This window comes from Balaenoptera borealis, assembly GCF_965194805.1.
Source record: "Balaenoptera borealis genome assembly, chromosome: 9".
Classification (NCBI taxonomy): domain Eukaryota; kingdom Metazoa; phylum Chordata; class Mammalia; order Artiodactyla; family Balaenopteridae; genus Balaenoptera; species Balaenoptera borealis.
In genome coordinates this window covers 14,113,707-14,127,120 of record NC_138873.1, presented here as the reverse complement: position 1 = coordinate 14,127,120, position 13,414 = coordinate 14,113,707, and the positions used below count along the sequence as shown (strand labels likewise).

The window sequence follows — 13,414 nt, the reverse complement described above, 5'->3', positions numbered from 1 at the left end:
AATGAATCACAGCATAACATAAACTTTCAGCAATCACAAACTACCTGCTTAACGGCTTCTGCCCTGCTGAGAGGGGGATGTGCGCTTGGCTTTAAATCGGGCTGGACTGCAGAAAGCCAGGCCTGGCACTGCTGCAGGGTGTCTTGTCGACTAACATGCTTCTGAAGTTCATGTTCCAGACTCTGGTACACCTGAGACAGAACAATCATGCTGCAGTTATGAGAGCTGTTTTATATCTCTAAAAAGATCACTGGAAGCAAATGAAACAAGTCCACTTTAAATGGATCCCTCTCCCCACCATGGCCCCCAAAACCAGACACATATCTACGGAGTCTGCATATGTTCCAAAATGTTGCAAAGCACATGGGCTATGCCCCAGTTTATAACTTCTCAACCCACACATTACAACATAATATCCTGATCATGGAAAGACAAGGTGGGCAGGGTTAATGTAACGCTAGAAATGTGTTAGAACACATAAAATCTTTGAAGTAAATTGGTCAAACATAAATCGAAAGTTTTTGCAGCTTTCCCCCATGGTATAAATATTGTCCTTTTCATTTAAACTAGAAACTAAAAGTAAAAATAAAATGCCAGCTCATGAAAAGATAACCAATATTTCTCTAACTGAAAAGCTTCTGTTTTAGGGGTAGGGTAAATTGGAACTAAATTATAACACAGGGGAGGGGAGAGTTTGATGCCCTCATTTCATCTTAGAAGTTACATTCCAGGACAACAATAATCTAGAATAACCCAAGCATTTTCTAATGCGTCTATTCAATTAATTAATCCTCAACCAGCCAAGCAATTTCCATTTTATCCACAAAGATATGTTGAGAAACTACTACATGTTTCCTTGAAATCAAGGTGAAATATACCTATGATGTTTTCTGAGCAAACTCTTTATCAAAAAAAAAAATAAAGAAAAAAAGACTTTGAGGTTAGACTGGCTTTTCTTTCCTTATTGAGACAACAGAAGCAGTAATTGAATTCTGCTTTTCTCTGTCATCTATTAATCATTTTTATCTGATATTGGGACTATCCCTTATTTATTTTTACTCCAAGCAGAACTAAAAAGAAAAAAGGTATTTTGCTTTCTTTAACATTTTTGCAAAGTTTAATTATAAGATTCTGACTCTGTTCTTAGAATTTCATTCACTTTTTAAAAGTTTCTTTTAAAAATATATTTGTCTTTCGAACATATACTAATTAAAAAGAAAAATTAAGCTGTGTCCCTTACGCACAGAAAAAGTCTGCTACAAAGACAGTGCTAAGACATCTCTGTTGAGTGAGCGAACAAATGAGCCCACCAGAAAGCTCCATGCTGCTGTTTTTCTTGTCTCACCCCCTTTTCCCCTTTGTCATCATCTGCAATTATTTGTTAGATTCTTTTATCTCTCTTTTTTATTAACTTTTTGAAGGTGGATTTTCCAAATCTAGGGATCAATTAATGTCACCCAGCATTTTTTTTTATTATCGTGATGAACACAGATAATTCTCCCCATGTCACTTGTATTTCTCCAGTTCTTACTAAGTAGCCCAGGAACAAAAATAGAAGGACTCTTCTCAGTGTCATTTATAAATTCCAGAATAATAAAGAGTAATCTACTAATTTTACTTAATTGTTGTTAAAAGGGCGATTCTTATTTATCTTAGACTTATATCTATAACATTAAGGATTCCATTTTATTGGAGGGATACCCACTGAAGTATACCTCGAAATTGGTGCTTACTTCTTTTCTCAATTTCTATATGAATACATAAAAATACGGAATTAGAGTAGAACCTGGGCTGCACAGAGTTAAAAAGAAATAATTATTGTGCGACTTACAGAATAAACTTATTTTGATGTTATAGAATAAATGGCAAATTAGAAAGAAGTATTATTGATGGTGTGCAAATAAAAACAAACAAAATTAAAAATTTTTTTCATAATCAATTCATGGAATAAAGGGATTGAGTAAAACCACATGTCTGAAATTCACCACTTCATCACATCAATCAAATATATGATATGTTAGTTCTATGTTCACATAGAGACTATGAAATCTATCCTCTTATTTTCTGTCTGGAAAAACACCAAAACGATCCCAAAGACTGAAGCACAGAAACTATTTTTAAAAACCTCCAGTTTGCACAGCTTTTCTCCTTAATTTTTCATTATTCTAGAATGTTCCAGTGGTACTCACCCTCTGGGCTGTATTGCAGATGGCTGAGTAACTATCCTTTGTGCCCTGCAGATGAGAGTGTACATTTTGTTTAAGTTTCGCTTGGAGGTGGTCTGCACACTGGCTGATCAAACTGTCGCCTTTAATTTTAAGGTTGTTCAAACGGTCTTCAAAACCAGCAATTTCTTCCATCATTGCCTACAAAAGTGAAACAAATACTGAGTTCTCATTCCATTTTTAGTCTTTAAATAATCTATCCATCAAACAGAAAGTTTAAGATCAATCATTTCTCTGTTTAAAATGTTTTTAAAAGAGTTTTGCAATTTGTCTTGGTTACCATATCAACAAATAAAAAAAAAAGTATATTTTCAGAGATACTCCAATGGGAAAAGTTAATGAATTTCATGGATTAAGTTACATACGAATAATGAAGTAACCTTTAAGTGATTTCATGAGGCTCACCTCAGTTAGAGATCTGCTCCATGGTATTATTACCAGCAAGAAGGATGTTAGTACATTTTTCAGCTCTCTAAATTATAATTCTGGTATAATTTATATCTAAAATAATCTAATTACAACTTAATCTAATTTACTAATGTCTAATTTATCTAATATGATATCTGATTTATGTAATAATCGAATGTCTAAATTATGTAAGATCTAATTTACATCTAATAATATTTATATTGATAAAAATAAAAATAACCTTTATCACTTACCATTTATTAAGCACCTGCTATAGTGCAGGGACTATATATAAGCCCAGATAAATGTGTATTATTACTATTGTTTTACAGATGAGGAGATTGAAGCACAGAGATGTTATAAAACATGTTCAAGGGACTTTCCTGGTGGCACAGTGGTTAAGAATCCGCCTGCCAATGCAGGGGACGCAGGTTTGAGCCCTGGTCCGGGAAGATCCCACATGCCGTGGAGTAACTAAGCCCGTGCACCACAACTACTGAGCCTGCGCTCTAGAGCCCACGAGCCACAACTACTGAAGCCTGCATGCCACAACTACTGAGTCTGCGCTCTAGAGCCCGCGAGCCACAACTACTGAAGCCCGTGCACCACAACTACTGAAACCTGTACACCTAGAGCCTGTGCTCCGCAACGAGAGAAGCCACTGCAATGAGAAGCCCGCACACCGCAATGAAGAATAGCCCCTGCTCGCCACAACTAGATAAAGCCCGGGCGCAGCAACGAAGAGCCAACACAGCCAAAAAGAAAAGAAAAACCATGTTCAAGGTTTCACAAGTAGTAAATGGCACAGCCCCCAGCTTTGGGCCCGTCTCTGCCCGATTCCAGTTCACACACACCACTATACCCACCTGTGTTCTCTAGTGAGCTTTCTCACAAGATCACTTAGAGAGCAGGAACCAACTTTTTCAAATCAGGTTCTAATTTCCTTACAATGCTAATGACAAGTGACATTCCAACACACAGTTTCCTGGGCTGACACATCAATACATCTAAGGGAAACCAGGTGGTCCTTCAGCAGCCCAGGGTCCACCACTTTTTTTCCAGTGGTGCTGGGTTAACAGTTATTATATATGCCATATTGAAAAGAAACATTTTGTCTTCGAGCCGGAATGGAACCACTACATCATGAGGTTACTGAGGGTATTTTCTCAGTGCCAAACGGACTATATCATGTAGTTACTTTTCTGTTGGTATTTGCTAAATAAAATTTTCTCCTATAGGAATCCTGAAGCCCAGAATGGTTAACTGGTCTTCCTAAGACACGCTACTAGATATTTACCATGTCACGACTAAAAATCAGTTTCCCATTAAGCTCACCAAAATGGCTCTATAAAATTGTGACTATATGACATCTGTCATCTGGCACATATAATTACTAAAAATACATATTAATAAATATACTAACACCACATATCAGTACTGTACTTTATGGTTTACAAAATACTTTCACATACATTATCTCCTGTGATGACCACAACAGCTACGTGATGGGGCTGGTGTCATTATCACCTTTAACAGAGGAGAAAACAGAGGCACAGAGAGGCTAAGTCCCCCCAACTAGGAAGAAGACAGTCTGGCTAGAACCCAGACTCTGTGACTACTATTTTTGTGTCCTATCTTTGGCTATACTTTTCTAAAATAAAGATAATTTCTCTTTGATAAATTACTCCCTAAAGATTATATTCTGCAATGAAAAACTATTAGCTGGGAAAAATGCTACAATATGTTCAGAAGGTGAATGCCAGGATTCAGCTGTTGTTGAGTCACTTAAGTATTAAATTGAACTGTTCTCAATTATCAGTCATTCTTGAGACTCAGACCTGATTCTTTAAGTGCAGTCATTACGACCCAGAGAGGTGCATGCGTGCACTCACACACACACACACACACACACACACACAGACACATGGCACACCTGCTAAAGCCACCCTGTATTCTTCAGCTCCTTAGCGATCAGGCATACCTTGTGGTGGGCCAGTTGCTGGGTAACCGTCTCTAGACTGCTTGTCTCCATGAGGTCGGGTGCCACTAACCTTCCTGACATCTGCAGCAGCCACTTTTCCACTTCTTGGAGCTCACCGTTGTAATCTTCGTGGTCTCTGACTTTCACCTCGAGACGGCAAACATGCTCCTGTGAAGCCAGGTGTCCGTTAGAAGTGACTTTCAAGCCAAAAATCTACTCAAAACTTTCATATTTTTAAAAGCCCAGGACAACTCATAGGGTAGGTAGAGTTACATACATCAGAAACTTACTAGAAACAGAAAAAAAAAAAAAACCACAACACAACCCACAAAGTCGTTTTGCCATTTAAAATGCCCATCTGAATAAAAGGAAAAATATTGACCCATCCCAGGCCTTAACATCTTCTGACAGATAAAAAGGAGTCAGGACTCCCTTTGTGGCAAATACACACATTGGTATTGAATTTCTGATCACTCCTTACCTTTCCTGCACTGCAGAGGTTCTGGTAATCACTTTGAAGTCGATCTATTTTGTCCTTTAAAGTAACATCCTGCACCAGCTCCAGGAGGGCTTCGCCTTTCTCTCTCACTGATTGTACTGACGGTTCATGGGACAACACCGTTTGCTGGAGTGACTTGAATTACAAAGAAAAAACAACAAGAGCCAGCTCACCTACGTGATCAAGGTGAATATATACATATACGTTGGCATGTATAAGTTTATCTACTTCAAATAAAGATCTGATGGGACTTCCCTGGTGGTGCAGTGGTTAAGAATCCATCTGCCAATGCAGGGGACACGGGTTCGAGCCCTGGTCTGGGAAGAACCCACATGCCGCAGAGCAACTAAGTCCGTGCGCCACAACTACTGAGCCTGCGCTCTAGAGCCCGCGAGCCACAACTACTGAGTCCACGTGCCACAACTACTGAAGCCTGCGTGCTTAGAGCCTGTGCTCTGCAACAAGCGAAGCCACCGCAATGAGAAGCCCACACACCGCAACAAAGAGTAGCCCCTGCTCGCCGCAACTAGAGAAAGCCCGCATGCAGCAACGAAGACCAAACACAGCCAAAAATAAATAAATAAATAAATAAATTTATAAAAATAAAGATCTGACATATACTTTAAAAATTAATAAGTATAAAGCAATAAAGAGAGAATGCCTTTTTATGGCTAATACAGTTTTTCAATACAGAGTAAAAGTAAGACATCAAATAGCCCTTCACATGCGCAGAGAGAAGTATGGAAAAGAGTTACATTCAGCTAAATTTAACATGGTTCATATTGCTGGCTTCTAGCTCATTCCTTTCGGCAGAGAAATAAACCTTAATTCTCTATGAAGGGAGCGAGGTGCTATCTTTTGATTTTGACTCGTGAAACCAATAGCAGCTTGAGCTGGATGTGAAGTCTGGGAGACAAATTCCAGTTGCAACGTTGCTATGATGGCCTAAAAGTGCTATTTAAATATATCAAGAACTCAGAGGGATCTAAAAAAGAAGAAGCAGTGTGATTCTTATATAACACCTTCAAAGACACACTGTCAGGCTAGGCAGAAGAACCAAGGACAGGAATAGACATACTGGCTGGAGGAGGAAAAAGCTTCCGACAGGAAAAGCTTTGAGGCAAGCCATCACACTGTAATTCTTAAAGACTATCGCTAAATAATTTGGGTCAAATTTAGAAAACAGACTATTCCATGTATAAGCTTCGATAACTGTTTCACAGATTTGAGCATGTGAAATATTTATATCTACAGCATGTATAGTGATATCCACATCACCATTTGTTCTTTCAAAAATTAATTTCTAAGATGTTTAACTACAGTCGGTTAATTAGAATTTATTTTCTTAGAAATAGGATGTCTCCTTTTGAATTTACCATAGGTCAGTTTATAGGCCTTCTGTACCAAAAGATGAAGGAAAGACTCTACATGAAAGATAAAATCTGTAGGTGTGAGATCCTAATGCCAAGAAGGTTTTTCTGGGTGATCCACATACCTGGATCACACTGTCAGAATAGATCTCCATTTACTGATACAACCTTTGAATATCAGACAAATACAATTCCTGAATGGAAAAATAAGTCTGATGTAGTGTTTCTAGCCAAATAAATCTATACCACTCCCCACCAGCAGAACAGGCATGTTAAGGAGTTTTTCTAGCACTCACTAAGGGTGACACAAACCAGGAACCACGTCCCACCAGTTCAGTCCTACATGACGTCCTCGTGCATCTGTCAGTTAGTAACAACACGCTACCTTGTATTTAGATAGTTGAGCTTTTTTCTCATATAATTCCATTTTGGGTTCTTCAGGAATGTGCAGGATTTCTTGGTATTCTGCTATCCACTGAGTTAGTGCTTTGTATTTATCTGAGAATTCCTTTGTTAAATGAAGGCCTTTTTCCAGAGTCATGTGCTCCTTCCGGACAGTGCTGGTCAGTTCCTTCAACTGTTCCACGTGGTCATGGATCTCTTTTCTTAACGTCTCTGCCTCACCATCTTCCAAGTATGTAAGAGCCCTCTCTCCTTTCTCTCGGGCTGATTTGAGCAAACTCTGGCCTTTCTCCATGTCTTTTAGCAAACCCTGAGAAAGAGTGGGAAGCAAATACAAACAAACAAATGAATAAACAAACAGATAAATGCAAATAACTTAGCATTATTTCTTTCCTTTTAAAGAACAGCCTTTCAAGTCCCATTCTTGAGTCCACTGATTTCTCCTTAAAATATGTTTTTTGAAGTTTATAATCAGATTTGCCCCGCCAGCAATCAGGAATCTTCTTTACTTCAATATAGGTCTTTTAAAGTTTTGATCAGCATATCATTTCCAAATCAGAGACTTAAGGAAGAACTTGATGTTTCTCTTGTCCTTAACAGTGCTCCTATAGATCTGAGTTAAAACTCTATTAACGCACAGTGCCATGAATTTGAGATAATTTTTTTCTTTTAATATTTAGTGTCAAACTGGAATTTAGTTAAGAATTTCTTGCCCAGTCATGTGTAAGACATTGAAATGGCTTCACAACACAAATAAATGAAAGCCAGTCTTTGGCTTAAGAGATTATAACTTGGAATTTAGAGTGAAATGGTGAGCCAAGGATCACCGATCATACCGGGCGGGGATGAACACATGCACTCCCAATTCTATGCGGAGACGGGAACAGCTTGTGAAAGAAGAAGCGTTGGGAGACAAACCTGATATTTGCATGCCTACCTCCAATGTCTTCATTTTTTTCCCCATCATCACTTTATCTACTTTATCAATTTTGGCAGCCACATTCTTGAAATTTTTGTGAGTAGAGCTGTACCAATCCGAATAGGAACTTAGAGATAATTCTGATTCCTCCAAACTCTGGATCTCTTCCTCCAGGAATTGTATTTGTTCCTTTGAAAGAAGAAACACAATTGAACAGTGATTAAAGACCTGTGCCAGTGCCTTTCTTGCTAAACACGTATTATTTTCACTGGAAGTTAGCCAAAGGAAGAACATCTGGCTTGTGAAGTTTGCTGGCCTATGATGAGCAGGGGTGGCCCACTCACCAGCACTTGCAGGAGAAGGGCTTGGTATCTGGACGTCAGCTGGGTGGCCTGGCAGCCCATTCGGCTGCTCACGTGGCTCTCATCCAGGATCTCCTGCGCTCTGGCTCCCACTTCCTCAACTTCATCTCTGTACGCAGTGACTTCTTCATGCCACTTCTGAAATGACACAGTATTGGAGGGAAAGGTTCAATCTTACAGATTCTTGAGTAAGACAAATAAATATATCTTCTTACTAGAAAACGATTTCAGTGTATTGTTAGAATATACTTATCCTGTGATATAATTCTGAAAATACTTCACATAAAACCTTCATGAAAATGTAATTCCAGTAACATGATAAAAACTGTACACTTAATGAGTCTGAGTGCTTTTCTGTCTATATTACATATATTTTTATATCTTTTTGTTGTACTTAGATAAATTTTAAAATAGATGAATAAGGAAAAGAAGTTCCAGAGGCCTAAGGATTATTTTGATCCTGTGCACTGAATCTACATAAAAATTAGAATAAAATTAATTTTCAAGTATTATGTCAATGTAGTACATTAGAGCAATTTCAAATCAGAGCCATAAACAAATTATTGCGACACTAGCATTCATGTATCTTTACCAAGCAAGGTAATAAAGCTTGGGAAGAAAATATAAAATACTTCATTAAACTAGACTGCCTTAGGATTCTAATAAATAATTGCTGGTAGAAGAATGCTCCATTGTAATGTACATCAAATTTCTTTGCAAGTAGAAAGAGATTTTGCAAAAGCTAAACCTTGGACCAGAAGTTACTAAATAGTTTAAGGAAACAAATTATGCAAGGCAACTGCTACTTTGACAAAGATGAGGAATTTACGTTAGTTGTACCTTCATCTGATGTAATTGTATCTCCTTGGCCGCCCGGTTAGACTGACGTCCACTTCTGAGACTCATTTTGTCCTCCATTGCTTTCAGCCACTCGTCTACTTGCTGAAACTTCTGTCCCATCAGCCTCAGTTTGTTGACTACGTTATTGAACTGAGTTCGGGTCTCGGACAGCCTCTGCTGGTAAGCCTGCCAGTTCTGCCGGAGAGACTCTAATGCCCGGTCCTCCGTCTGGGGGATGCCCGATGGTATCACTTCCTCTCTGGTGTGCAGCACTGAATGCAACAGGGCCTGCCCCTCTGCGCAGTGCACCTGGAGCTCCTGTAGGGGAAAGGTATGGCTGCCACACCTCACTCACATTTTACACCCGTGTAGGTGATCATGTCTCACTCAAGCCAACTGTGCCCTTCACGTTGGCTTCAAGAAAGCTTCATGTTAGGAAAGAATGCTTTGGTTCCGACTTACACAAAAAAATATGTACCGAAAACTGAATACTGTCTCCCAAGTCAGGAGAAAGATTCTGAAATATTTCCAATTAAATTAATCAGAATGCACACATATACACACAAATACACACACCAAGAGAAATATTTTTCTCAGTCATCTTAGAAGCAATGTCTGAAATTTGGCTTTTCAGCCTACAGACAAAAAACACTGTGATTAAAGGGTTATTGTTTAATATAATAACCTAGGCTTTTTTTGGCTCCTAACCTGTTTAAAGAGCCTCAGGTTTCTTGCTTTGACACTGAATGGGATCAGTGCTACATGTGTGGCTGAGAAAAGAACAATGGACCTTGTTTTTGCTAAGGAGGGATCCTTTGCCAAAGATGTTCTAGGGAATGCGATGGCAAAGAGAAGTTGGCCCTGGAGGGTACAGGGCATACAAACCTGGAAGGCTGAATTATCACACCTGCCCATCAGGTACTCCTAGGTACAAATACATTTCCCTCCACCAAAGCATAAGTCCCAGAAATTTACCCTACAAATTTAGTATGAATCAAGTCTTGAAGAGCATAAACTACTTTTTTTATAGAAAGAAAAACTCATATCCTTAAAGATGTTGGCAAAACGGTATTATACACTTGTGTTACTTGATCTCATCATCTAAAGTTGAAAGGGGCCAAGTCAAAGCCTACCAAGAATGTTAGAAGTGCCAACATATTTAGTCAGAATACAATATTATTAAAAAATCTTTAATACCAATGAAATTGCTCATATCTGACCACTTTTACCTATAGAAATAGCAATCTTATATGGTTCAGACTATTGGATACATTTGTCCTCAGCTATGATATCACTCCAAGAATGTTGTAATGTGAATGTATTGTAAATGGAAGAGAAGAACAATTTATATGGTAAAATATTAATCAAAATGATGACAAACAGAAATTTTATTCCAAAATTCCTAAAAATTTTTAAAGGTAATTTTGTACAATCTCTTTCCTTAATTCAGGGTTTGGCAAACTTTTTCCATAAAGGGTTGGATAGTAAATATTTTAGGCTTTGTGGGCCACACAATCTCTGCTGCAAGTACTTAACTGCCTAACCTTGCCATTGTGGCGCCAAAGCAGCCATAGACGCTACATAGATAAACAGGTGTGGCTGTGTTCCAATAAAACCTTATTTAAAGTACGGGTTCTGGGCTACAACCTACTGATCCTTGCCCTAATTCATCTCCTTTTTAAAAATTAATTAATTAACTTATTTATTTATTTATTTTTGGCTGCGTTGGGTCTTCATTGCTGTGCACGGGCTTTCTCTAGTGGCGGCGAGCAGTGGCTACTCTTCGTTGTGGTGCGCGGGCTTCTCATTGCGGTGGCTTCTCTTGTTGCAGAGCATGGGCTCTAGGCACGCGGGCTCAGTAGTTGTGACGCATGGACTTAGTTGCTCCATGGCACGTGGGATCTTCCCGGACCAGGGCTCGAACCCGTGTCCCCTGCATTGGCAGGCGGATTCTTAACCACTGAGCCACCAAGGAAGCCCCTAATCTTCTTAGTATATCACCCTTTCCCTATTTTATAGCAGTTTTCACTATTCTACAAATCACTGCATTAGATAAATTCTTATATATATACCACATTTCAAGTACTTATTCTGAGGGGAAAATATAGTTAAATATTTTAAAAATCTATATGTTCTAAGACTCAAATTAAGCCTTCAGTAAATGCAAAATAATTTGTGAACATGTTTCACACTGCTGGCAGATCCCCAGATGACTAAGCGAGCTGTAGGACATCAGGACCCTGAAGTAGTGCAGTTGGGATGTCACGTCTCCACCACCAATTTCTGCCTTAGTGTCTCCCCTCCCTTTTTAACATTTGTGGTGACTCAGAATAAGACAGTGTCAATAAGAATTAATACACAGTGAACTGAGAGGTTGGAGTTAGGTTTGGGTTTGGGCTACATTAATACTGACCAAAGTGAAACATTTTCTTCTGGAACAGGAGAAACACCTGCTGGTGACAAGTGACTTCTTGGCCTAGTTCCTACACAGAACTTGGAGAGCTTGGCATTTGCTTGCCAAGAACGTCTGGAGTGAAGTGCTGGGAGAGGTTATAGCCAGAAAACAAAGTCCATTCCATTAAGATAAATTACAACAGCTAACCCTAGCAGACCAGGGTATGCTACTATTAAGAATAAAATGGATGAGATCCTTAAATAAGCTAATGAAACTATGACTCTTCAACTTCTGCTGTATATTTATTTCATGAATGGACTATTATTTAAATAAGATTTTTCTCCCATCTCATTTAATCCTTCCTCAGAACAACTCTGTGGAGAAAACTGAGTCAGAGACGTTTACCTCTGCCAAAGTCACCCAGGGTCAGTTCTCACCATAAGTCAGAGTCCAAACTTCCTTATCCCAACCGTGCACTCCCGCCATTACACAACACTCCCTGAGACCCACTGAAATAGCCAGAAATGTTATATGCCAGCGATGACCATCTCAGTCCTGCTTTTCCACCTTGTGTGAGCTGTAGGTACATGTTGCCCAATCCTGAATCAATTCCGATAAGAGCTGACAGTGTTCAGTAAGTGCCAACACGGAGCTGGTGGGACGCGGAGCTGTCTTGCTGGCCTTTCTCTGTTCTCTACTCTGTGTGCCTGGTTTCCCCTTCTTGGGAACCCCCTGACCCCTACCTGTCTCTCCAGGTAAGATTAAGGGGCTCTCTTTGATGCTCCCATAAGACCCCTAATAATAGAGTAGTTCTATTATTGTCCTTATCACATTGTTAGATAGATCATTACGACCTATCAACGGGTCTGCATTTCTTTAGAATGCAAGTTCCTTGCAGGCAAGAATAATATTTTAATCATCTTTACCTGCAGTAGCTAGCCAAGTACAGTGTCTGCACTGCATTAGGTGTTCAGTAAATGTTGAATAAGTCAATGAATAAGTGGGTTAGGACCACTTTCCCCATGAGCTTTGCCATCTCGCCCTGAATCTCAGACTGCTTACCTGAGCACCAGTGCTTTTTCTAGCTCCTCGAATTCCTTCTTCTAGGTCTCTGTCCCTGGGCCTGTATCCTCAGCAATGTGGGAGATTTGGGTTAAAACCAGATGGCCTAAGATGGTGCCACCGATTTGACTCTGAGAAGTGTCACGTGCTATTGACTCCTGCAGCTGTGTTCCACATCTAATTCAATCCTTTAGGGAGGAACAGGCAGGTGGGCCAGTCAATACCATAAGTGAGACCACTAGGCACTCCTGTCAGAGGCCACCTTAGTAACTTAACGCATTCCTCAAGATCCAGTCCTGCTCAGTCTAAACTGCCTATCAAACGATCTCGACTAGCATACGCTACCGAGGTCCCAAAATGCTACAGGATCAGACCTTACTAGGGTTTCACTTAATATATATCAGCTGTTTATAGGATTTAAGGTGACAGTAACTTCCCACTGCTTAAAATTACGATTCTATATTCAGAATGAAAATTCCCTTGTTTTATGATGAAGTAGAATTTACCTGAAGATCCCGCAACGTTGTCTCGTGAGTGTGGGCATCACCTTCAAGAACTGAATATCGGTCAAGCTTTTCTCGCTCTTGCTCCAGCCAAGCTTCAAATGCCTTCAGGTCTCTCTGATACTCCTGGTGCAGGCGAACTAGCTTTTCAGACTTGGTTACTGCTTCCTATTATTAGCATGCAAGATGATTAAGATGGGTATACATTTCTACATGCAGTTTCAACGTACTGTAAGAATTCACTTTTGGAATTTTAGAAAAGCATGATTGTTAAATCATTAAAATATGAATGTTTCCTAGAAGAGTAAAACATTAAGATTTAGGCAAAAAATATAAAAAAATGTAATATTGGGAGTAAAAGGGGTCTTAAAGATCACTTTCTTGAATTATCTTCCTGATCTCTGAATTCCTTATGAAATGTCACATGGATATTCCAAAAAATGAATTA

General features: G+C 39.2%; 1 protein-coding gene across 8 annotated transcripts in view; it reads right to left on the bottom strand.

The window, feature by feature from the left end:
- The window catches only part of SYNE1 (spectrin repeat containing nuclear envelope protein 1), a 445,509-nt gene that overhangs the window by 200,209 nt on the left and 231,886 nt on the right, over positions 1-13,414 (bottom strand). For all 8 annotated transcript variants that reach the window (XM_082405389.1, XM_082405392.1, XM_082405394.1 and 5 more), the window contains 9 exons: positions 12,970-13,134; positions 9,007-9,324; positions 8,149-8,304; positions 7,823-7,993; positions 6,869-7,195; positions 5,096-5,248; positions 4,615-4,782; positions 2,190-2,366; positions 45-191 (listed from right to left, as the gene is read on the bottom strand). In XM_082405389.1, the coding sequence (XP_082261515.1) occupies positions 45-191; positions 2,190-2,366; positions 4,615-4,782; positions 5,096-5,248; positions 6,869-7,195; positions 7,823-7,993; positions 8,149-8,304; positions 9,007-9,324; positions 12,970-13,134 (1,782 nt within the window). The remainder of the gene's footprint in view (positions 1-44; positions 192-2,189; positions 2,367-4,614; positions 4,783-5,095; positions 5,249-6,868; positions 7,196-7,822; positions 7,994-8,148; positions 8,305-9,006; positions 9,325-12,969; positions 13,135-13,414) is intronic.